Here is a 25,176-nt window from a genome sequence, read left to right on the forward strand (position 1 = left end):
AAGCTACCCTTCAAAGCTGGAACTGACAGTCGGCAAGGATATACACATATTTTTTCCTGTTACAGAAGACTTTAATTAAAATGAAAATGAACGAGAAAAGTTCCTTACCAGAAAATGTCAGAATTCAAAAATGAAAGCTTCACAGTCACTTAAGGTTTAGAACATAAATGACTACAGTGAGGATGATGCCATGAACATCTGACTTTTCAAAGGTCAAACAAGTATTTCTGTATGCACTTGTGTTATAATTAAAAGAGAAAACTATGATGGAGACAAGATTTGTATGTTATGTAAGCTATTAAATAAATATATACAAGGAAAATACACAATGCCTAACTTATTATTAAAATTCTCCTATACGTTCACTCACTGAGGAAGTTAGCCCAGCTGTCAGTTTCTTTTCGTGACGTTTGGATTGAGCCCCTGGAGCTGTCTGTTTACAATGAAAAGAGAATAAAACTCCATGAATAGGAAAAAAAAGGAAAACAAATGAAGTTGCATAATAACAAAAAGAAAAATATATAAATGTAATCTCAAAGGTAAGAAATACGACAGGAGATTACAATAGTGGATAAACGGAAATAACTTAGCTTGTTATATCAAAATAGACAACAATTAATATCACTGTTTAAAAGACATTTGATGGGTTATATTTCTGACAGAATGCTGATATTTACACGGTGTTTCTACATACTTAAAAGTTAGGCACAGTTGACAAGAAAAAGATCTGACCATGTTACCTATCATACCTCAAGTTCTAGGAATGGTGTGTAACTCTTAGGTTGTATTCATTGCTGATCAATGATAGGGAAGTGAGAAGAGTGGACAGTCAATTTAAAGGTGTAAGACATTTTGACTAGCAAATTATTTTATCTACTAGTTCTTTTTTAACTGATTCACTCTCTTCCTACAGGGAATTAACACACTCATTTCAGAAGGCAGTTCTTCCAAAATTGTGCTTTTGCAATAGAAGCTCTGTGACCCGTACAAAAACTCTGGGCTTACTTTATGTTCAAACTTCCCTTCTTATGTACCTTGAGGCATAATAATAGTTCTAAAATGAATTAATAGACTACTACTACAACAAACCACGTACAATAGTGACTTAACTAACTGAATCATCAATTCTGAAAACACAAGTAGGTTTTACTTGCAGAATTTTCACCAAAAAAATAGAACCATGTTCATTAATAGTAAGTAACAATTTTGTAGCTGGCTTTTAGAAGACAGATGCAACAAACCTTCAAATCGATAATTGGTCGTTAAGATTTAGGCAAATAGAATACAGTCTCAAGTCTTCTAAGCCATCTTTAATATGTTTATTCAGATAAGTTCAGATAGTAGGATACAATGTTTGAAAAGCAAGTCTTTTTTTCAGATGATTTTAGCACTGTCTTTTTAGAAATAATTTCTAAAAAAACTAAGCTGTATTCAGCACAATATATCTAATTTTTATGTTCACGGATTTGAATGCACAGGACTCAGATGTGTCTGAACACAAAAAAAAAATAGCAAAATTCTTCAGGTACCCTGAGATCTTTTTCTCCTCAACACAGATCAGAGGCATGAATTTCAGTTTTTCTTCATTTTAATTGAATGATATTAAATATTTATGATATTCATCATAATTGTTGGAATATAAGTAGATGCCTTTGAATTATTATATTATTATCTTGGTACTTAAAAAATATAATTCCAACTAAACTGATAATCTAGAGGAAAATAAAAGTATTTTTCAGCAGATAAAAATGCTTTGAAATGCATCAGCCTCTTACTATAAATTTAAGAATTTTCTGCTGGTCCGGATTAGGAGCGTCAAGTTCTAACCTCAGTATCTGTTTCTGTATCTGTGAGCGCAGATAAGGTCTAAGCAGTTGTTAAATCAATATGCAACTACAACAGTCCACTGTTGAAAACATTCACCTATCTCCTATATACAAAATTTGGGATTACTCAGTCTTACGGTATCTTTTACCTTGGAATCAGGTTCTGCAAGCAGCTTTGCAACCGTCCCAAACACTACCAAATCCAGTTTTCTAGGAACGAGATCATCTGGTAAAAGGAAGTACTCCACGTGATAGCAACGTTGCATTCTTACAATAGCTCCCGATTCATTAGCTGGAATTCTCTTTCCTCGCCTATCAGGCAGATTGGGTATCTTCTGCTTTTGCTCTAGAGAGAATATTGGAATTATCTAGAAGTACCAAATGATATCAAAGATGATATTCATGGCAAAATTAATGCTGTCTGCAATGACCAAATGGTAACGGGAGTTCAAAAGTGCATTTCTAAGTTCCTGAGAGATCTACTCAGGAAAATTCAAATCAACTAACATCTTATCTACTACTATCTCCTTAAACCACTGGAGACTGCCAAACGAGTTAGAGAGTAATGAAAAGGGTTCCTAGGAAAGCCTGCATCAGGTACTTACTTGTAGCCAAGACAGGGACAGCTAGTGAGACCGTGAACGTGCAGGTGACAGTATGCGAGCCATCAGGTTCCACTGAGCTTTCCTCTGAAGGGACGAGCCTGCCGCTTTCACCCTCTGTGGCCAGATCACCACCAGCCTCAGGCACCCCTGGGCTTTCAGGCTCAAACTTTTCAGATGTGCTTTTAGAGTGGGCTGTGTTCAGGTCTGCCATCTCTTCTTTATTTTCTTCCTCCATCTCCTCCTCATCCACTGCCTTCTAATTCTCACACTTTTGCTTTGCCGTTGTATAGTCAGACAAACGGCTCAACGACTACGAAACAAGAACAGTCTTATTTCAGTGCTGCTGTGCAGAACGAATAAAAATCCCTACAAGAACCTCGGCAGCAGCAAGGCAGGATAGTATTAGGAGGAACCCAAACGTTCCCATTTCTAAAACTTTTTCGAGGTAGCGGACACCCCCACACGCGATGGATCCACCACCAGAGCCCGCCCCGCCCACCAAGGCCCGCAGCAGGCGGCAGGGCCGCCCTCACACGTGCCCCAACGGCCGCGGCGCTGAGGGGCCGACGCTCGGCCCCGACCGTTACTCCCGGGCTCGGGCGCTCCCCCGACGGCAGCCACCGCTCCCGGCTGGGCCGGGCCTGGTCCCCGCGGCCCCGGCGGTGCCCTCCCCTCTGCGCCCCGGCAGGGACCCGCCGCGGGCGGCCGCCTGAGGGAGGGTGGCGGCGGGCCGTGCCCCGGCGGGACCGGGTGTGGGCGCGTTCGCGTCTCGCTCGACTCGGGAGCATTTAGGTACCTGCTCCTAACAGGAGTTGTGGAGCCCTTGTGGCAGGGCCCGGATTGTGTCTCTGCTACCTGCAGCCTACATCAGAACTGCTGACAAACTCACCAGCTGCAAACTCCACGGGGACTGCAAGCCATGTTCTGGTCCGACTTTACTATTGCAAACTTGCCCTTTTCCCCCTTCATTTACTCTGAAATTTGTTCATAAAATACAAACATTTACCCCATGAGCACCACTAAATAAAAGTTGAAAGCAGTGGATTTCTTTTTCTCTCAGTGAAGTAGGAGAGCCTTAAAACTGTTCCAGATGCTGAATAGCTAAGAAATGTCAACTAAAACATCTGGTTATTCTGAGAGCTGCAGCTGTTTCCTCTGTAGTCTACGTAATGTGTTGTTTCTTCCCTTCAAATGGTTTAGACCAAGAGAAAGACCACAATGGAGTTAGCAATAGCACTCTCCCAGGATAAAATCCAAATTGCAGTTGGGTTCCTTTGCTGGCCTCAGTGGTCTCCCATTAGGTCCATAGCAGAAGAGTCTCCAGACACCAGTTCATGTCCATTTTTAATATATACGTTCTTCTTACATTCAGAAGCTTACTAAGATTCCCTAAAGTAGTTTCTGAAACTCTTTGTTGTATCCATCCCATACGCTCTCCATGCTAAACGTACAGAACATCTTTGCAGCTTTTTACACAGCTTATCAGAATTACCTACATGCTCACCAGATGTGTATATCTAAAATCTTGTATTAAATGAAAAATATCTGCAAGCAGGAGCAGAACTACGTGACAGATAGGGACGATCAATTACATTTTCCTTCTTTGTCTTACTGCATACACAGAGCTGTTCCAAATACGCTGGACCCAACAAACAAAAAGCCAACGCCTAACATTTCTGGAGTTGCAAGAAACTTAAAGAACATGCCAAGAACAACATCACACCACTAATATTATTTTAACTTATCTCTTGAAGTTCCTTGTGAAAGCAACTGTTTCATAAACACCAAACAATTAAAAAAAGTATAACATCACGGCATAACTTTGTTGGAAAGGATTTGAAAAACAAATTTTAGGTACTAAGCACTACATTTTCACTTTTCTCCTTGGGAGGAGAAAGTCTGGGCAGGGTAAAATAATTTTTACAGTAATGAAGTGATCTTTGCTGCGAGATGAGCATTCTCCAAAGCCAGACAGTTCTGGCTGGCTCTGTGCTGCACTACTGAATGAAAGCCCACCACACAAATGAGGCTAGACTACTGATATCCTGCAATGTGAGACATAAAAGGTCCTTGGCCCTGCCACATGTATGAACTGTGAAATAAAATAGGAACATAGTTAAATTAAGTGCAAAACATTTTTCTCTATAAACATAGTTTATATGCCTTTCCTAATCCCACCGCTATCTAACATAATTTAAAACAGCATTCCATCAATGATGCTGGCAAACTTAAGTCTAATTGTGGCAGCTGTTGACCTCTTAAAATGAAAATCTCCAGTTAATTAATTCCAATCGCAGTATTTCAGTATACTTCTAATTTCCAACTATTATCACAAGACTGTAGAAACAGTCATTCCCTTCAAATCATGCTTTGCCATCAGCTCTTATCTACAGTTAGGACTCTTCCAAGATCATTTCATGACGGAGTGTACTATCAGAACTGGTAACAACTTCGTAAAAAAGTTTTTGAATACTTAATAAAAGGTTGCCATGCCTCTGAGCAGATTTAGAGAATAAGTCAAGGAACAGGCAAGCCTTGTCTGGGCCATGTAAGATCTTAGTCTTGCTATAGACAGGAGTAAACACAGCAGTCAGTGCCATTACACTGCTACAGGTTTTTCCGTACCGCTGCTAGCAGTAGTGCTGCAATGGAGAAAAAGGTTAAATATGTAGGAATTCACGTTTTAGAGTTTTGTTTTGTTTTTAAAGGCAGGTTGCAAAAAGAAAGCTTACTTCTACCAATCCAAACCCCATGTTACAGAGAGGCTACAGTGACATTGGAGCTCTCTCTTAGTCTATTGCTTCTTCAGTTGTCCAGTGTTTATAATTACTGGGTTTGGTGGTTGTTTTTTTTAGAAAGTGTGATGCAAACAACACCGTCCAGGATCAGAACTTCTTTGAAAAAGCAAATAAAATATATAGACCAAAGATTTGTTGTTTTGTTTGTTTGTTTGTTTTGCTATTACCTAATGTCTGCTTTCTTTCAGAGATGAAACTTTGGTGAATTGACATCATTCTGACATACTTGTATCCCTGTTGTCATGATAACACAGAAAGTCAAATATTCATCATGCATTCGGGTCCTTCATTCTTGTGAAGCAGAAGAGGAGCAGACAGGCAATGAGCAATTCATCAGAGACACAAATGCTCCCCAGCGCCATTAACAACACCTCTCTTCTAGCCAGAGATACCACCAAGAAACCCAACTGCAAACGGTAGTGCTGACATAAAATTTGTGCTGGCATCTTTATAGCCTGGTAAAGATTCTGTCAGTCTTAAAAGCAATTACTTCCACCTGATAAGTATTTTTACAATTTAAACTAGCTAGACCAAAACAAGTTTAAATTGTTGCGTTGTCTAGCTTTAGGTTATTGGGGATCAGTGCATTTGTTGTGTATGGATAACAGATGTGGATTTACATAACATCTGCTAAAAACATTCAACGTGTATATTTTGTCTTTCCTGTCTTTCTCTCTGATACTGCACATTCAGTAGACCCTAAATGAATTTCTTTCAACGTCAACGTTATCAGTCTGAGAAAACCTGAAGTTTATAGGTATACATTTCTATGATAGTGTAAATGAATATATATACATTAACCATGAAAAAACCCTATCAGTTCATCCAGCCTCTCCGCAAGTCAATCAGAACTGTAAGTTGCTAATGTGTCAATTCAAACGAGGAAAATGAGAGAAACACTCTTTAAATGTATAAAGAAAATCAAAAATAAATAAATAAATCCATGAAAGGGACAGGAGATTCTTAACGACTGCAAAATTACGAACACACTACTATTTTGTATAATAAATACACAGAAGATCATTGGTGGATAAAACTCAGCATTCGAGAATAAGGAGCCTGATGCTGGGGAACACTGAGTACCCTGAGGGAACATGGGGTCTTGTAACATAAAAACCTGAAGGAGATCTTCAGCAAAACAGCTTTTCATATTGCCAGTCTACCAAGCAAAGTGATCAAAAATCTGGTTTTTAGGAAAGAGGGGTATTAAGAGATTTTCTTGTAAATCATGCTTTTTCTAGATGATGCACAGTACGTGAAATTATAACACATTCCGCAACAAGCATTCCCATTCAACTGTGGGAAGCAAAAGCAGCAGCAGGGCCCCAGAACACTAGCAGACCTCACCCACCCTGAAACTCCTCAGGTGGGACCCCTGCCCTCGCTCCATCCGTGCCCAGCCCAGGCCCCTGCCCGTCCCTGCATGATGCTGTGGGTGTGCTTGTCCCTGGTCCGTGCCCAGAGCCCTGGCGGCACCTTGGATCCGCACCGCAGTCCTGGCCCCATCTGCTGCTGCTCTTGACAGGACATCTTGGGTGGCCCCGGGACCCGGTTCGGCACCTCGCCTTGTCCGGGCTGCTTGTGGAGCCTGCGGCCGCCACCCCGGCACTGCCACCCCACGGGCACAGCCAGGGCACCTCCAGCCTGCGTCAGTCCCAGCGGAGCTGTCGGTGCTGCCCCGGCTGCGCTCACCGAGTGCCGGCCGGAGTCCGCTCGCTGCCCGCCTCAGCTGCTGCTCACGCGGGGCAGGCAGACAGCGAGAGCAGAGGCGGCTTTCGAGCACTGGAACAGAACTGCTTGAGACCGGGTACCCCCTTTCGCTCACACCTAGTTTCTGAAGACCCCGAAGGGGACAGACACCCTGCGGGACAGACACCCTGCTTTGGAAAGCTCCCTCCTCTGCACCCGGTTAACTTTTGATTAACTTGGCGGGGGCGGGCCGGGGCGGGCCCGGGGCGGGGGCAGCGGCAGGGAGCGGGGCCGGGGCCGGGGCCGGTGCCGGTGCTCGGCGGGCTGCGGGCGGGCGCGATGGAGCCGCCCGAGGGCTGGGACCCGTACGGGCGGCCGGCCCGGCGGACGCAGTGGCTGGTGAGCGCCCTGGCCTACCACTACGGGCTGGACCGCGGCGTGGAGAACGAGATCGTGGTGCTGGCCACCGGCCTGGACCAGTACCTGCAGGAGATCTTCCACCACCTGGACTGCGCCGGGGAGGGCCGCATCCCCGGCGAGGATTTCCGCACGCTGTGCCAGGTGCTGGGGCTGGGCGAGGAGGCGGCGGCCGACCCCGAGGAGCGCCTGGCGCTGCGGGAGGGCCTGGCGGCCGAGCTCACCTTCCGCCAGTTCCACGCCCGGCTCTGCGGCTACTTCAGCACCCGGGCGGGCAGCGCCCCGCGCCGCGCCGTGCCGCGCCTGCCGCTGGGCCGGGAGAGCGAGCACATCGAGACCCAGATCCGGCTGCGCAGTCCCCGCCGCCGCCGCCGGGACGCGGCCGGGCACGGCTCGGCGGGGCGGCGGGGGGGCGGCGGGGAGGCGGAGCGGCGGCCGGCGGCGCCCTGCTCGCGGGAGTGCTACGAGGAGATCGTGGCGCTGGAGCAGGCCGAGGACCGCATCGCCAAGCTGGAGGAGGAGAACGGCAACCTGCGGGAGCTGGTGGAGGATATGCGGGCAGCCCTGCAGAGCAGCGACGCCCGCTGCCTGGCCCTGCAGGTGAGTGCCCGGGGCCGCCCCCGGAGCCCCCCAAACCCCTCTGGGCTCCGGCCGCGGCGCCCCGAGCCCAGAGGGAGCGGTGCGAGGAGCCCGGGGCAGACCTGTGCTGCTCCTCCTCTTTGGCGTTAACTGGTGAGCCAAGTTGGTTTGTGGTGGTTTTTAACGTTTCTCCGGGACTCTTCAAGCAGAAGTGCTGTACTTCCTCTGCTGTGACAGGGGATACTTTTGGTACAGGTATTCAGGGCATTGATTCAATGCCTTGATTTAATTGATCAGATTGTAATAGCATTTAATTGATATTCATTCAGTGCATGTGGTGAAGCACTGAAAACCATCCTGCTCAAACTTCAAAAGCCTTACAAGACTTCAGTGTAACACCGCTAAGTGTATCACTGCTTTTTTCTGCTGCACATCAGTCAGGCAGTTACTTAGCAATTACACACTGCTGGGGTTTTTCTCCAAAGAAAGAACAAACTTGTGGATGCTTACCCACACAAGCACAGGTGGTTACTCACTCATAAGCGCTTCGGGGCTTTACCTCAGAAACACTGGCAGTGTGTTTTCTTCTGAGTGCAGCTGTTAGAGCCCAGGGCAGAAGCCAGGTCTGTCACGGGCTGACGGGCCATCTCTGGCTCCTCGGCAGGGCCCCTTTAGTTCTGTGGCCTCTTTCTGCTGTATTGGCTCGGGCAAAACAAGAACATACTTAACTGCAGTTAAACCACTCTGGCACGAAATAGCATGGAACAGGCAAAACACCGAAGGCTGTTTCCCAGTTGTTCTGGAGCCTCTAGTCAGGTTGGATTTAACATAACACAGCACCCATGGAAATTTGCTCCACGTGTGCCATTGCCATTTGGTGTTAGCTGTCTGTCTGTCTTTACAATGCCAGCGTGGCAGGTAAACGATACTTTTACCAATTTCAATTGGGAAGTCAGAGGCAAATGTGAAGTCACCAGCCAAAGGCCCCAGAAAGAATGAGAAGGGGACAAAGGTCAGGGCTCCAGAACACCACCAGCTGCTCTGTCCTCTTCTACTGAACACAACTTTGAAAAATGTAATCAGATTTTTTTTTCAGAATACTATTTGCCTTTTGAGAACAGACTAAGATAATGACATTAAAGCTATACAGAAACTTGTGCAAGTAACAAATTTTCCTTTTGAACAATTTAGAAAAGTAAATTTATAGATACATATTTAAAAACTGTTTTCAAGAGGTTGTTTCTTTGTCTCTATTTTGCAAAGGTAACAGCAATTTCTGTTCAACTATATGTAATTAATAACCATAACAACAACAACAAAACAATCCGGCCATTCAATCTTGATTAAAATGTCATTTGTTTTAAAATACATTAATTTGTCCCTGCTTTATGCTCCCGTTCAATATAGGTAGGACTGCGGAAAAGCCACGCTAACCATAAAGAAGAGGGGACCTGTTTTATAGAGAGTAAGAGACAGTTAACACAGGACAACTCCCAGACCAAGTACCTTCAAAGTGTCCTGAAAGAAGTGGAACTCATCCGGAGCTCCAGGGATGGGCAAATTGAAGAAGCAATTAGGTTCAACCAAGAACTGGAACGAGAGCTGAAGAGCTCTCAGGAAGCATTAGTCAATCTGGAAGACTGCAACCGTAACCTGAAGAGGGAACAAGCAGAAATGAGGAAGAAGGTTGAAGAGGCCAGACATGCAGTCCTTAACAGTCTGGGCAAAGTGAAGGAGCTAGAAGTGAAGGCTAACGAAGTGCCACACTTGCAAATATACATTCAGCAGCTAGAATCGGAACTGCAGCACTATAGGTAAGTTTGAGTCCACCAAATAACGGCTATCAAATCACGGTATGTCACCACATTTTAGCTTGAAAGTCACTGGTTGTAGCTTAATGAATGTTCCCAAATAAATCTTCTAAAGTACAGGTAGAGGAAAATTAGGAGCTGCTTATCAGTCGTGTTGATAGGGATCCCAATTGGAACCTGCGTGTTCAGTAGAAGGTAGGCTAAAATAAGGGAGAACAGAGCTGAAGTCACTCCTCAAACACAGGTAACATGACTCAACATAGTAATACGTCAAGAAAATCTCAACAGAAGTTGCTAATGATCCTTCAGAATCTGTTTCCAAAACACTTTTTCACTTTAACTAACCATGATAAATTCAGTCTTTTCCCATTAGTTAAGTCACACATACAGAAACAGCTGCTACCAGGTGGCTGATGCTCCATTTCTTATTGAAGCTGTTCAACTTGTCATATGAATTAGAGAAAAATGCACAAGGCCAGCTTCTGCTCAGCTGGTTTAAACTCTGCTGTGACTTTATCACTTGTTTACTCATTAGAATATGGAATATTCCAGAGGAAAAGTTAAAACACTTTCGTTAAACTATGCAATAATATAGTGGAAGTCTCTAGCAAAAACTATATCATCTAACTAGAAACCACTTTTGTGCAAGCATAAATAAATGTTTCCAAGACTAAGAAAGTTGGCCACGAATTTAATGATACACTGGTTTTGTTGCTATTTATCTCAGACAAAACTTGGACTCATTGATGGTTATTAAGTGCTAGGTAGACAATTCTGCCCAAGTTTCAAATTGACCTATGGAATGAAATGTTGTTTATATTTTTACTGACCCAAAGTAAAGCTAATATTTATATTTTTTTTCAACTGTACTAAAAGTAGTGTTTTAATACATTGTGTATTCTGAACTCCTTGTCTCTTCCTAAACTGATACTTCCTCTGTTTGCTTATAAGAAGAATTCGTAGTGAGTTATTTGTAGCATCATGGCTATTGTACTGTTTTATGAAGTGAGGAAATTCTAAAAATAATCATTTTATCCGGTGTCTTTCTATAAGCATTGTGTATGTTAATATCTGTGTGGTTGCAGAAGATAAAAGCATTTATTTCAAAGTCTATAGGATTTTAAAAACACCATCAAGGCACGTAATGTCCCAGATGACTAACTGTCATTTACAGGGATATCTGGATGAATGATACTACTACCCATGCTTCTGAGATAGATTGCGCTATTTGTCTAGTCTATCAAGTTCTCCTTGGCATGAGCAGAAAAGGCTTAAGATGAGCTCTTGTCCTGCAGAATTGCTTTTCCAAAGTATGATGAAGCATTAAAAATCACCTTTGAACTGGTAAAAATAAACTAATTGAAGACAACAAGAAATGCTAACTGGGCCTTGCAGAGCAGGAACTTTTACAAATTACACCAAAACAAATAGAGGGAGTTAAAAAATGGAAATTATATGGGTTTGGCTTTTTTTTTCTTCCACATGCAAGACTCTTTAATGGTTCTTGATTCCATGTTAGCCATAAAGCATTCCTGTCTCCCTGCCCGTGTAATATGGCTCTTGCCTTAAACAGCTTAACGACAGAGCCACCCAATGATGATTGTGACTTGCATGCCTGTGGTTGTATTCCACAGTACGTGGAATTCTCTAATTCCACAGAGCAGTGCAGAGACGCCCATACAAGCAGAGAACCGGGTAAATGAAGCAATGCAAAGCTCTGAGTTACTGCAATGGAAAACTTACCACTAGCTTGGCTCTCTCTACCCTGTGCAGCCATTGGCATCAAAGCTTGTCCCACTCACTGTACTTGCTCACAGGTGTGCTACAAATGGCAGAATACTTCTGCTCATAGAGAATCACGTTCTCCTGTTGTGCAGAAGTCCAAAACCCATAAGCATAAGTTCAGGTGAGGTGCAAGGAAGCACATGTTGAGGGAAAGACAATGAGTTGGCCAAAACAGATGGAGAAACAGCTGCTACATCCTGCAGGTTTCTCAGACTCTCAATGGACAAATGGATTTCTTGTAATTTTATTCAAGTTACTACTCCAGTGAGCAGTTTCTCCATTTCCATGTGCCACAAAAAGTTCGTAAGCATAAGAGCAGGATACCTAGGTTTGGCAAGAATTAATGCTGCAAGGTAGCAGCAGAGAGAAATGCATGGGGATTTGAGTACTGCAAAAAGCATGTAAGGTTGCAGATTTGTCTCCTGAGAATTCACCTTAACTGGCTTGGTGTGGCCACTATTTTACTCCAGGCAAAGCCTAATTTCTTTCAGAGGGGATCATGTGCAGGAAAATGAGACTTTGAGACTTGTCTATGAGTTTTATGTGCTACTCCTCTTTATACTTTCATATTTCTAAAGTAAAGAATAAAATAATTCCTCCTTCAGGTTCAGATTTTCAAAGATCAATAAGCATCTAAATCCCACTTCCAGAGTGGGATCTTACACCAATTCACTATCAGTGAGGCCTGGAGCCTCATCAACCCTAAATTATAATGCCTAATTCAGGAAACAACTTCAATATTGAAAAGTTTGCATCTGTTCAAGAAAGTGTTTAAGTACCACCAAGTGTTTAAATGTTTTTCTGAATTGTTATAAGCAATTGCCTTTTCTGCCTACAGATTCATATTCCTGTAAATTTAATGCAAAAACTTACTATGAATCTGTTTGGTAAAAATTTGCTAACTGAAGTCTATGTGACAAACTTTTTATTTGTACAGTTGTCTGTATCAGTGTTTAAAGTGTTCCTATTGTGTTACAAGGTTCCTAAGCCAACCTAGTAGACCGAAGACTTTTCTTGCCTTAAGTTGCACAATGTATTCTTACAACACTCCATGCATGCCTCAGGTTTTAGTCCACTATTTCCTCCACCACTAGAAATTTTTATTAGTTTTTATTTTTAAATGCCTACCAATTTAATGAGTCAGTTGAGACAATTTAAAGGTAAATTTTGAGAAAATTCCTTACTGAAAAGCATCAGTTAAATTCATTTCAGAGGAAAAAAAGTCATAAGAAATTGTGTTCTTTATCATTTGGTACTACGTCAAAAATGTGTAATTCAGAAGGCCAGTACACAGAAAAGTTTACAGAGTTAGGTGGGCCCCATTACTTATGCAGTGCTGTTCAGAGTTACTCTCATTTTGTACTGGTACACTTGATTCCATCTTCCTAGGTGTAGGACTTTTCATTTGTTATTACTGAAGCTCAGCTCTTTCAATTTTGCACTGCTTTCCCAGTTTCTCAAGATGACACTGCGACTAACCTCCAAAACACTGTCATTCCCTCTCAGTCTGATGTCAGTTGCACACCTGCAAGTTGAATGCATAAATGAAGATACTGACTAGGGCCCAGGACAGACTAGTTACCTCCACTTGATATATCCTCTTAATCAGAGAACAAATCATTAACAGGTATTCCCTAATTTTTTTCCCGGTAAATTTTGTTCCTCCTCAAGGTGACGCCAGCTGTGTATTCGAATACAGTTTTATGATTTATAAATATTATTTATAGGAATGTCACATATAAAAATGTTACTACAATAAAAATGTCACATCTACTACTCCTAGTTATCCATTCAGCCATTTTCCCTGTCAGAGAAGAAAATGAGATTGGTTTGACATGAATTGTTCTTGCCAAATATAAGTCGTCTCTGTTTTCTATACTACATTGTAGGTGGCTTAAAAATTGATCGCTTAATAAAGTTTACAGATTTTTTCCCCTTAATAACGTTAGAGGTAATAATGGAATTTAACAACCTTTTTCTTTAATCCCAATGTAGCAAATAAAAGGAAAGGTCATTTAGAATTGAAACAGACTTCATAATGGCGATGTTCACATAATTGCTCTGCTAGACAGCAGGACAGTAATTACATAGGTCAGAGAAAGGGGTCATAAAATACCAAAAATGCTTCGCATATGTACGGTCTGTCTCCCAAATTACTTAATTATCCATCAGCATATATATGTGTTAATGAGCAGGAATCCTTTTTACTTGGAATGCAGAGTTGCTTGTTTTATTCCCTCATTCTCTTAGAATTATGAAAATGAAGGCCTCTAGCATAATCTCCCCCATCTATTTCTCTGACAGTCAGCAATGGTAGTTTTTCTGAATGGTTATGCTATATGTTATCCTACAACAGCAGTAGTTCAAATTTTCTTCTCTTTTAGGAGACTGTGTCCTGCTCTTTTCAATAACTTCTCTGATTATCATTACTCTCTAAAGTGTAGCAAGATGGACCAAACAGATCCAAATCAATAATCCAAGAAAAGGGAGGAATATGGAAATATTCCTAACCGATACAGAATCGGCTCGTTAAGTGAAGAAAGAAAAGCTCTAGGAAGGAAACAGTATCCACAAAAGAAGGTATATATAGAAGTATATATAGTAGGTTATTTCCGATCTGAATGATAATGCACGTTTTATATTTAGGCATTCTAGAACTGTTCTTTTATTTAAAAATTAGACATTAAATAAAGAAAAACTGGACTACTTTCTGCTTGAGTAGTGTCATCAATGTCAACTACTTGCTGATTGTAAAGTGAATTGCGCTTTGGAAATTTATCAGGTGGCACAATATTTGAATGGAGCCTGTGTGTGTATATATGTTGGACTACACAGAAGACCGCATAGATCCACAAACAATAAGTACATCCTTGGACAAGAGCAATGACGGCCAGGGAACAATGACTGATGACAGTCAATAAGAACAGTGACAGGAAACGGAACTCAAGAAGTTCAGAGACATTAAATAAACTTTTTTTTTTTATAGCCCTCATCTGTAAGAGCACTCGAGCAGATAGCTTTAGATGAACTTGTCATCTCATTTTATTTTCTGATTTTGCTTATATCTAATATTCTACTCAAGACTGTGAGAAGTTACAGATTACATAGAAGTCTAACAACAAACACAGAATTTCAGAAGTTTTTCAAGAAGTTAAATGTATCAGGTTATTATGTGCTCATCATATGAGCCTTAGACTACTTGCATATCCGTAGTCATAGAAAAATCATAAGCCGAACAATCAAATCAGATTACTACTCATTTGAAATACCTTAAAGGTAAATCTTGATTTTATAAAAAGGGTTAATAGAAGGTATTGCTATATATGGTAGAAAGAAGTGTACAAAGCAATTTAAATATTTTAACTTTACACTGAAGAAAATGTGTAGCACCTGTTTCTATGGAAGTATCAGTTTTATTTCAAACTCAGTAAGTGTTCTTCTTTTTTTTTTTTTTTTTTTTTACAATAATATTTGCTTCCCATTGTAATAACAAAACCTTTACTTCAAATCCATTCAAATTGATGCAAGTTCACTTATCCACACAGAACCTTGTCTGTTAATGCTGACATTTGAACTGTAGCCAGTTTTCTGGCCTTTTTCAGTGCTTGGATCATAGTTACAGCACATTTGTCCTCGGAAAACTTTCCCTGGTTTCTCACTAGATCCTCCCTTTTATCTGGCTCGCCTTATTTGCTGTTTGGAGTAATTCATTGTGAGCACAATAGCAGTGGCACATCTGTGGCCACTGTGCATTCACTCGGGTGGACGTGCTTTTGCCATGTCCAAGGCTTCTCCGTAGCTCTGAGGAGGAACCATTTGTTGAACTCGCTGGAGCTGTCACTTGGCAACCCCCATTGTATGTCTCTTCCTAGCGACTGAGATGGTAAAGTGTACCACAAGCCTTGCTGTAGTCAACAGTAACAACAAGGTAGTCCCAGCCAAAGGAATTTGACCAGAAAACCAATGCCTTCTACTGCCCAAACATCCTAGGTGATGTTACGTATTAGCCATCTTGGGTTATGCTAGCAAAAATCAATGATTAATTTCATACACTAAGATAACTCCGTAAATAAAAACAACTACTTTCGCATACGTACACCATTCAAATCATTTTGTGAAAATGCACTCCCTCCCAGAGGCAGCGTGCACCTCTCTGAACGCACTGTTACTGCGCTCCCTCTTACTGCAGCAACCAAAAATAAACGCACCTAGATCATGAATGGCTCAGCTGCACCCCTCTGGATTGCTGGGGTAAGCTCCTGTCCTGCACCTTTCTATGCCAAATATTGGCAATATGTCACTTTCTGCCACGAAGGCTTCTGCCTGGTGGCTGTCTGGCCGGTGACAGGATGTCACTGCCATGTGCTGCTGTTGTGCTTACAGACCTTAGAGTTGACCTTGATACAATCTGGCTTGCAGACACTGACACTTCAGATCCCACTGCGTACAGATACAGACACAGAAAACTTGGTGCATCAGGGTTATTCTGGGACTGGAGTTCTCAGCTTGACAAGACTGGGATTTATGCAACTTTCTTGACCTAAAAGCAAGCTCGCATCAGTGTATGAGAGCTGCGTAATAAGAACAATTATATATTACCAATAAAAATGCATGTTGTAGCCTCCTGTCACAAAGTGCTGCAGCTCACGAACCTCACTGGGGAGCTAGGAGGACTGTGGAACCTGCACAGTCACTCACCTTGCCTCTTGCGTGCTTCCTAAGCAAGCCTGACAAGTTTTTAAGCTGCTTTTATGCAAAAGAGCATCTGCAGGAAAGGAAGCTGGCCCAAGCATTTCAGTTGTTCCCCATCTCACTAAGAAGTTCTCTGTGTGAGGGGGTCGCACTGTGCTGCGTCCTGCTCATACACTCATGTGGTCAGACCTGCTGAACTCAGCGGGGACATTCCTTTGCTTATAGGACTAATGAGATCATAAGGAGGCAACAGTTTTTATGGATTGAAATTCTACCAAACCTTCCTAAACAATGCTTTAAGGAGCCAGCAGTGTTTAAAAACTTACATTTTTTTTTCAGGTTCTTCATCCTCAGTTTTGTAAGATATCGTAATGCTATATATTAAACTAATAATAAATGTTAAACCCGGGTCTACTAAGTTCATCTCCCTGGACATCAAAATATTGAAACAAAAATACCAGGGTCTAGATCCTGAGAGGACCAGAGCATTGGCAAGTACTTCAGGCAGGCCCTTAAACATGCATATAATATTCATTGTAAAAGTATTCGATGGCTCCACTGAGCCCTTTCAGAGATTAAACTGAAACAAACAAGCTAACCATATCTCAAGTGGTTTTCGTGCATGTCAGTTCTGCCATCAATTCACATAAATTACTCTGAAAATAAAACAATGCTGTTATCTATACTCAGGAACAAGCAGGGAATTCTGCATTTCTTTAAGCCTTTTACTCCACTGGAGGTATAAAAGGGAAGGAATTTTTATTTTATTTCCTCACAAAACCTGAAAATTACTTCGTGAAAACGAGGAGAGGAGGAATTCTACTAAACTAATAAGAAGCAATTATTTACTCTTAGTTCCTCATCCCTCTGTCAGGATACAGAGTAGGGTATTTTGTAAATAGATGCTGAGCACTCAAGTTTTCAAACAAATCAAAATAATTTGTTTAGCTAAAATAGTCTGCTCTCAAAATACAGAGGGATCTGCAGGGGAGGAGGCATTATCTCTTGAATAGATCCCCAAAATGACAGTGATATGACAAGATATGAAGTAATCCCAGAACAGTTCAGGGGAGATTTGCACATTGTAGTTAAAAGTCCTTCTTAATTTATGTGCCAGGAAAAATCACGGAATCATGAATCTGGAAACGCCAGAGGGAAATACCCACTCGAACCCGAACCTCGCCTTTGATTTGTAAGGAGTACGTTCTGTTTCAGCAGCTTCTGTCAACGTCTGCTAGTTAGCCACCTAGGGAATGAAATTAACCTAGCCTTTTAATAGATTCACGTGCAACCATTCTACTTCAATCATTAACTTAAGTTCTCAAAAATCACCTGTATGTAATGTAAATATTAAGTTGTCTAGACACCCATGGAAGTATCTAGAAAGCAAAACTAGTTGACTCCATGTCTTCACTGAGAACGCACCATAACAAAATCCCACAGCCAAACTAAGTTCTTCGACCCCATCCTTGGGATAGTAAAGGCAAGATCAAAAGATCTGGAATACCGTCGCGTTGCTTAGCACACTTCCAGCGGTACTCACACAGAGGTAGACAGTCATTCTGTATTTAAGTCTGCCCTGACTCTAACCACACTGGGGGGTGCGCTAACACGTCACTGATGTTAGGAAATACAATATAGGCAATTTCTGTATTTTCAATGACAGAAGACAGTTATTTAGCACCACTGCAAATATTTACTGGAGTGCCATGTTCTGTTTGCGTCTTCTCATCGTAGTCAGAACTTGTGTTGAACCACTGGCCATACTTAGCTTATACTGTTCTCTTCCCTTCATTCTCCTGTACGTTTTTTCAACTTTATCAGCATCTTGTCTGCATACCATACAGAGTGATTAAAATCTAGACTGATATTTGCCTTTCTAGTGGCTGGCTGAGGGTCTTCTCTATGTGATATTTGCCAGATTTACCAGGTGTTCTGCATCTTAGCTGTTCAGAACTGTAGCCACTGAAACAACTTGAAAAAAAGTGCTGCTCTCAAATTAGAAAAAAAAAGCTCGAAAAGAATGTTCTATGCTGTAATTAAAACTTTGATTAAACAGTCTCTGTATCTAATCTTGAAGCTTTACATTCTGAAATAATTCCTAACTGAAAATTCAGGACAAAAAAAAAAAAAGGAAATTTCTAACTTGCATTTGAAGGGGAAGAGGGAAAGATGTTTTAAACAGGAGGGTGATCAGCTGGTCAAAGTATTTGATTCAGTCCATTATAGACAGAAAATATTTCCACAGTTCCAGATGTTTCCAGATGTGTAATTAGCTGCGTGCTCAACTCAGGCAACCTGGAAGGTGTGAGATAGATTAAGAACATAGCTTTCAATTTTATTTACAAAGATAATTCTCTATCTATGGAAAAAGGCACTTTAATACATTTTTATAGCCTTCCATATTGCCCCTCTGAAAATCTGAAAAAATTGATAAAAATGAATAGATATGTGTGTCCTTATAGGATCACAAAGTTTTGGATCAACTTCAAAGACATGAAAACTTAAAGCAAGGAGCAAAACTTGTTCATTATTGCGGGTATCTGTATGGCAGGATACTGACTGTATTCTGTCCACAAATGCCATTTCATTCAGTACCTTCACAGGAACATACTTTATAAAAAATAGGTTGGAAAATAAATGTCAAATGTAAGCTTTGAGCATGACACATCTTTAGAAATATACTTCTGTAAAACAAGCAACTTCAACCTTCATAGCATAGTCCTTAAACCTCCTTGAAAAAAACACAGCGTAAGGGCTGTGATTGACTGTTGCAGTCCCTCCTTGTTTGTGGAAAAAAAGCTTTCTGAAGGGTGCCTGTGTTTCTAGTGCTAATTGCCATCACATTACACACCATCCATTTCAAGAAAAGAGGTGCCAAGTGTTGGGAATCAGCTTACATCAGAAAGACCCCAAACCTGTCAATAAATCCACAGAATAAAATCGGGCCCTGTGCTCTGTTTTGTGAAAAGTCTCTTCACAGCATAGTGTTTCAGTGCAGGTTCACGATGTCACATTAATCATAACCCTGAAAAAGCTGGTATGCACAGCACATCTGCTCCACTTTTATTCTCCGTACTTGACCCCATCACATGTCCTTGGCATTAGTTCACACAACATCAAAGTATCTGGTACTGCATATGGCGAGGTCAGCCAAGTCGAAAGCACAACTTTGTCAGGTTTAAGCTGAGCTGGGAACGCAGCATTTCCACGCTGCTGAAGCTCTAGGTCTAAGCAGCACTCTGCTTCGCAGAAAGTTACACAAGGCTGAAATGCGAGCAATCAAGACAAAGCCAATGCTTATGAAAACTGCAGAACAGTAGGCTACGTTATCCCTTTGTGTGTCAGCAAATATCCGAAGGTAGGGTTTCCAGCAGGACATATGCAGCTGGGGGTACATCCATACTTTGTGGCGCAGCAATGTGTTGACTCCCAGCGAGTCTGCTCTGGAGCAGAGGACGAAGTGGCATCAGCACAATGTCCTGAGTGCCCCAGTGCTGCATGGCCCAAACACCAGCTCTCTGGAATTAATTCAAGTGATTTTTACACCACACAACATAGCAACACCCTTAAAAGCACAAGTCTGATAGATGGTCTCTACTGCAGAACCAAGCGGAAACAAGGGGGCTGTTTGCAGTTGTTTAATTTAGTGACAGATCTGGCGTGAGTGAGGTAAACAGATGGACTGCTCTGACAGCAAGTGCTCCGAGTTAATTCGGACCCTAGTTGTGACGAGATTGGCTTTGCAGAAGGGGAAATCTTCTGGCTGTGAAATATTGCCACCACTAGAGGAATATTCATGGGTGAATGCACTGGCTTTGAACAAAAGACCTTTCAGGGTAGCCAGAGTGTTGATATCTTTCAGAAAAGTTATGATTAATCTCCATACAACAGAGTTATTCTGGGGCCATCAGTCTTGTACTTGCTACTTTTTGTCCCTTGTCAAAACAAACAGTTTCTGCAGCGTGGTGTCTTTCATATTGGTTGTGCGGTATTTTCTCTTGTTCTCTCTCCTTTTGTTACCTCCCTGCTTTGCTCTGATTTTTTTCAGTTTCCAAGTGATGTTTTCAAATGCATAAAGTAGGAAACTTTAAAAAGTACATAAATTTAAAGCTTTTTAGATAAATAGCATGCAGTACATGAATTATTCAATGGGCAACTATATGATGCTTTGGTTAGAAAGGTCACTAAGCTTGATGTTCAACAGAAATCGTGGCTTCCAGCTATCCACCATAGAATCTGTGGGGCACTTTGTTAGTCATGTAACATTAACAGACAACAGAGAGCCCTCCTTGCCCATCAGGATCTCCCAGCTCACAGCCTGGGGGCGATCTGTCCTGGTCAGCCCCACACGTCTCATTCGGTAGTTCTCTGCCTACCCCCTTGATCTCACCCCTCAAGGTTAAAGAAATAAAGCTCTCAGCCTTCTCTAGTAATAAGTAAGCTGGGGGACATGAGAGAGCTCCTGAGTTCCCAGGTCCAGGTGCAAACACCAGTTACATTCCTGATCCATACACAGGCACGACTACAGAGGGTAAAATATTTCTTCCCTCTCTGTGCTTGTGTCAGAAACCTGGCAGGTAGGATGAAAACAGTCTGTGGCATGCTGGGGCTGATGCTCAGCAAGATGATTGAGAAAGCACAGACACTTGGATGTGTCATGCTGATGTGTACCCGCTGTTTGCTCTAAATGCAGCTTCCAGAAGGGAGGGAAAACCATGGGGGCAAAGTCTCGCATTGCTTTTCAAGTTTTCTTCACTAGTTTTCAGAACAGGCAAGGAGTCCTGCTGCTCTGTCAATACTCAGGCATCTACACCAAATCTCAGCATAGAGAATCTCTCCATCTCCCCTTTCTTCCTCAGCCCTAAAATCTGACACTGCCCAAGAACATCCTGTGCTACAACACCATGCAAATGATAATATAATAATAGAAAATCACAACCTTGAACTCAACCTGAATGTCAGTAAAAGGGATGTAAAGCTGTCGCTTCAGTGCCTAAACATGGAGTTCGGTGGTTCCCTAGCGTCTCTGGCAGACCCAAAAGCCAATCTGTGGAAAAAACAACAGTATATTTGAGAATACTTTGCTGTGCTCATGGCTAAAAGTTGTTTTCCTGTTCTCAGATGTCCTGGTGGTCTTAATGAGAACAGTAATAGTAGTGTATTTTGTTTTCTGTTCTATTGGATTCTCATTCGATTTAAAACAGGTGGATCAAGGTAATGAGAATAATTAATTTCGTTTATGTTTAAGGTGTAAAATGCTGAATTATTGATTTAGTATATATAATAAGCACCAAGGTCTAGAAGCCATACAAAATAATTTTTATATCCATCAATATATGCCAAAGAAAAAAGAAATATATTTCATAAATAAATTAAAAGAAATGCTAACTCAAAAAATACTTGCTGCACACCCATTAAGGCTTGAAGTGCAACAGCGTAGTCCTAGTCTTAACTACATTATGTAGAATCCTTCTGCAGTTGCTTTCACAGATCAACAAAAACGCCGAAGCAAGTTGGCTAGCTCTGGACTGGGACAGAGCTTCTCCAGTTCAAACAACACAGGATCAGAATTATAGCTTGCCAGTGGATTTTGGTTTTCATGGTCTAGGATCTGAATTCACATCAAATAATCATAATTTAAGATCTGAAATCCTGAAAGCTTGGACGCATTTAGACATATACCATATATAAATCAGAGAAATGGTCAGTCCCTAAGGCTTGGCACCTGTTGTGAAGTAATAAAAGTAATTTATATTTAAAATGGATTGTTGCAGTTCTCCAACCTTATCAGTTAAGGCTGTGATTTTGAAAACAGCACAGTCTTGCATCAAACAAGCATTTTCTTCTAGCTAAGATACAGGTTACTTATAATCTACATTATTATTAGTCATAATAAATTAATAATAATGACCTCTTTATCAAATGAAGTTCTTTTTAGGACAGAAGATTATTAATGCTGGAAAAGTAAATGATTATTTTTTCTGCTTCCAAGCAAAGTGCATCTGTGGCAGCCTCCCTTGGGCTAGCTAAATCAATGATGCTGTTTTAGGAGCAAGCATGACGCACAATACAGAAGTCACTGGGAAGCAATTGATGCTTTGCTGCTCCACATACTCAAGTTGTAAACTCAATTCTATTAATCTGCGTTTACCTGTCAGTACATACAGGAAACACAGAAAATAACCCTGAACACAGCAATGACTCCACAGCAGAGTCCACAAAAGGCACCCAGAACCCTCCAGTTTATCTAGTCAGTCCCTGAAGGCAGAGCTGAACTGACAATTTCTTTCCTTCGTGTGGCTCTGTAAAGAAAAGGCCATGGTGAGCAGGAGCGGAGGGAAGAAAGAGCAGTTTTGCTCATTACCGTGAAAAAGGAGCTGTCAAAGTGTCACCTTCTTTCATCCTTCCTCCCTCGCCAGCCTCTTTTTGACCCAGGGAATGGAAGCCTAAATCAAACAGTCAGAATGAATGATGAAACTGCATGGTCTGTACCAAACAAAAAGGGAGGCTGTTGAAAGTGGTAAAAAGGGGGCCCATCCGAAGGCAGCAGACAACACTCAGCTGTTTGTTTCCTCCATTTCATTATGACAGAGGCTGGTGCTGAAACAGCCATGGTGGGAAGATAGACCCCCTTCATTCTGTATCTATAAACAGTGTCTGTAAGGTTCCCGCATGCATAAAATGAACTGTAATGCATGGATATTTATTTTGTGGTCAAAGGGAACAGGATTAGTAGGAGGATCGGTGTGACAAAGACCTAATCTATCAGTCAGACTTCAGAAAGGGTCAGAGTGCTGGTTTGAAATAAAATTTTAATACCGGCAATACAAATAGCTAATTTTACTGAGGTTCTGCATTGCAGGGAGAATAGCGTAACAGCTCACAGTAGGCAAGATGAACATGAACTGGGAGAACTGCTGAAACATAGAAAGAACGCTACGTACTGTATTGTTTTTAAAATCAAGTCTTTGAATTATCCATCAATTCAACATGCAGATGACCTAATTCACTTTCACATCTTTATTATGTTTGGTGAAGTTAAGAAAACCAATGCTTCAGAATGTTTGTTTAGTGTTTTAACCAACCTTACAATAAGCACACCTTTTCAAAGACAAGAATCTTCACAGGACTCAGAGCACATGCTTTTTTGTCATGCTACATAAATGATAGACATTTTCCATCACTTCATAAACAAAACTGTAAAAACAGGATCTGGCCCAGAATACAGTTACATGGTGTAGCCTGCATATCCTTAAAGAACTTTCTTCCCCACCTCTCAATTAAACAAATGCATACTGTATACATCACTAATATATATAGTGAATGATATGCATTATACATTTTTTATTTTAAAAATAGTAAAATGTATTAAAAGAAAGGGTACCCTGTAATACGTTAACAAACATGGTATATCAAGATATTTGTCTCTTATTAAAAATGCTGCAGAAGATACCATAGTTCAGAGGCAAGTCTGAATTCATCTCTGGAATTGAAAGCAGTGAGGTTCCACCTCAGTAACTTGATTCATCTCTTCACTGAAAAGCACACTTGAATCACAAAGCTTGGATTCAGATCAGAATATCCACTGTCTGAGGGGGAGCTGGATACATAACTTCTGTTTCTTCCTAGTTCTAATCATGATTGGTAGTCTGCCTTGGTTTGGTACTTGAAAACGTTTTTTGCTTAGTCTGTATTTTAGTTGGAAAGACATGCTGCTTTATATCACATGGTAAGGAAAGCTACAATAATGTGGTTATCATTTGATTTTTATAGAAAATAGTAACGAAAATTAAATAAAAAATGACTGAATTATTCAAGATGTTAAAAACAAAGACCAACTGAAGACAAGCTGAATGATCTTAGGATATTGAGCGACTGGATGATAAAATGGCAGGTGACACTTACCATGTTTATAAAAACTGACGCACTTTAGAAAAAAACAGTTCCAGCTTCACAGATACAGTGACGGACTCTGAGTTCATTATAACCACTCAGGAATGATATCTTTCACTCTAGGAGCATATCAGTTCAGTTGCTGAGTTGCAGTGAGGACAGCAAATACAATATTAAAATTTATTAGGAAAGGAATAGGGAACAAAAATATTACGCACGCTCATAAAGACACCAGCAGGCAGAGAATTATGATCCTTGCATCTAAAAAGGATGCACAGAAAAGGCAACAAGCACAAAAAAGGGCATGGAAACTATTTTGTCCAATTGCAAATTTCAGCCTGAAAAAGAGACAGCTGAGAAATGCGATGAAGGTCTGTAAAATTTTCATCAAGAAGGTGAATAGGGGACAATTGTTCAGTCTCTCCCAGTGCAAGAACTATGGGTCATCACATGAAAGCAGGAGGTAGATACAAAGCAAACTACAAAAAAGTGGTTCTTACATGGCAGGTGAAGCAGGTGTGGAATTCCTTGATGCTTAATTTGATGAAAGGTTGCATGGATTAAAAAAAGTAACTAAAATATTGATTTTTAAAACTCTTCACAAGTATTAAATAGAAAGATGACATCTCTAGATGAGTCACCAAGCAAGTCCACACACATACCACAGTGTAATAATGCAACAGAGTATGTGATTTTTAGGGGAAAAGTATGTGGAAATATTCTCTTTGAACTTTTAATACACATAAAATGACAAAACAGTTTGATTTTAAGGGTGTCTTTAACATCACCTTGTCTTCGTCTGGAGGAATTCCAGGTCATTGCTCTACAAATCATGCATACCTCACGCATCTACAATTTAAGAGGGCCTAATCTCTAAGCTTAGCCTCAACTCACCCTTCAGACCGTAGTTTTGGAAGAATCATTGAAATTCTTTCCTTCACATCAGTTTCTCCAAAAAAAAAAAATTATAATGACTGCAGATATAGGCAGCTATTACCCACATTATTTAATGGTTCTAAAGTTTCCTTTATGTTGAAAAAGATGAACTGCAAATTTACAGATGCTGTTCAGTTATTTG

The 25,176-nt window shown here is 41.2% G+C and overlaps 2 protein-coding genes across 9 annotated transcripts in view; one reads left to right on the top strand and one right to left on the bottom strand.

Annotated features, from left to right (window-relative positions):
- The window catches only part of CFAP92 (cilia and flagella associated protein 92 (putative)), an 81,816-nt gene that overhangs the window by 33,228 nt on the left and 23,412 nt on the right, over positions 1-25,176 (bottom strand). For 2 of the 5 annotated variants that reach the window (XM_040569103.1, XM_040569100.1), the window contains exons 1-3: positions 2,432-2,953; positions 1,976-2,172; positions 371-433 (exon numbers count right to left, since the gene is read on the bottom strand). In XM_040569103.1, the coding sequence (XP_040425037.1) occupies positions 371-433; positions 1,976-2,172; positions 2,432-2,666 (495 nt within the window). In that variant the 5' untranslated portion in view covers positions 2,667-2,953. Of the gene's footprint in view, positions 1-370; positions 434-740; positions 789-1,975; positions 2,173-2,431; positions 2,954-7,401; positions 7,498-25,176 lie in introns of those variants that run through there. The other 3 variants (XM_040569101.1, XM_040569102.1, XM_040569104.1) reach the window with 3 other exon arrangements.
- The window catches only part of EFCC1 (EF-hand and coiled-coil domain containing 1), a 56,158-nt gene continuing 38,197 nt past the window's right edge, over positions 7,216-25,176 (top strand). For all 4 annotated transcript variants that reach the window (XM_040569107.1, XM_040569110.1, XM_040569108.1 and 1 more), the window contains exons 1-2: positions 7,216-7,935; positions 9,322-9,728. In XM_040569107.1, the coding sequence (XP_040425041.1) occupies positions 7,258-7,935; positions 9,322-9,728 (1,085 nt within the window). In that variant the 5' untranslated portion in view covers positions 7,216-7,257. The remainder of the gene's footprint in view (positions 7,936-9,321; positions 9,729-25,176) is intronic.

Source organism: Cygnus olor, chromosome 10 (genome assembly GCF_009769625.2).
Source record: "Cygnus olor isolate bCygOlo1 chromosome 10, bCygOlo1.pri.v2, whole genome shotgun sequence".
Lineage (NCBI taxonomy): Eukaryota > Metazoa > Chordata > Aves > Anseriformes > Anatidae > Cygnus > Cygnus olor.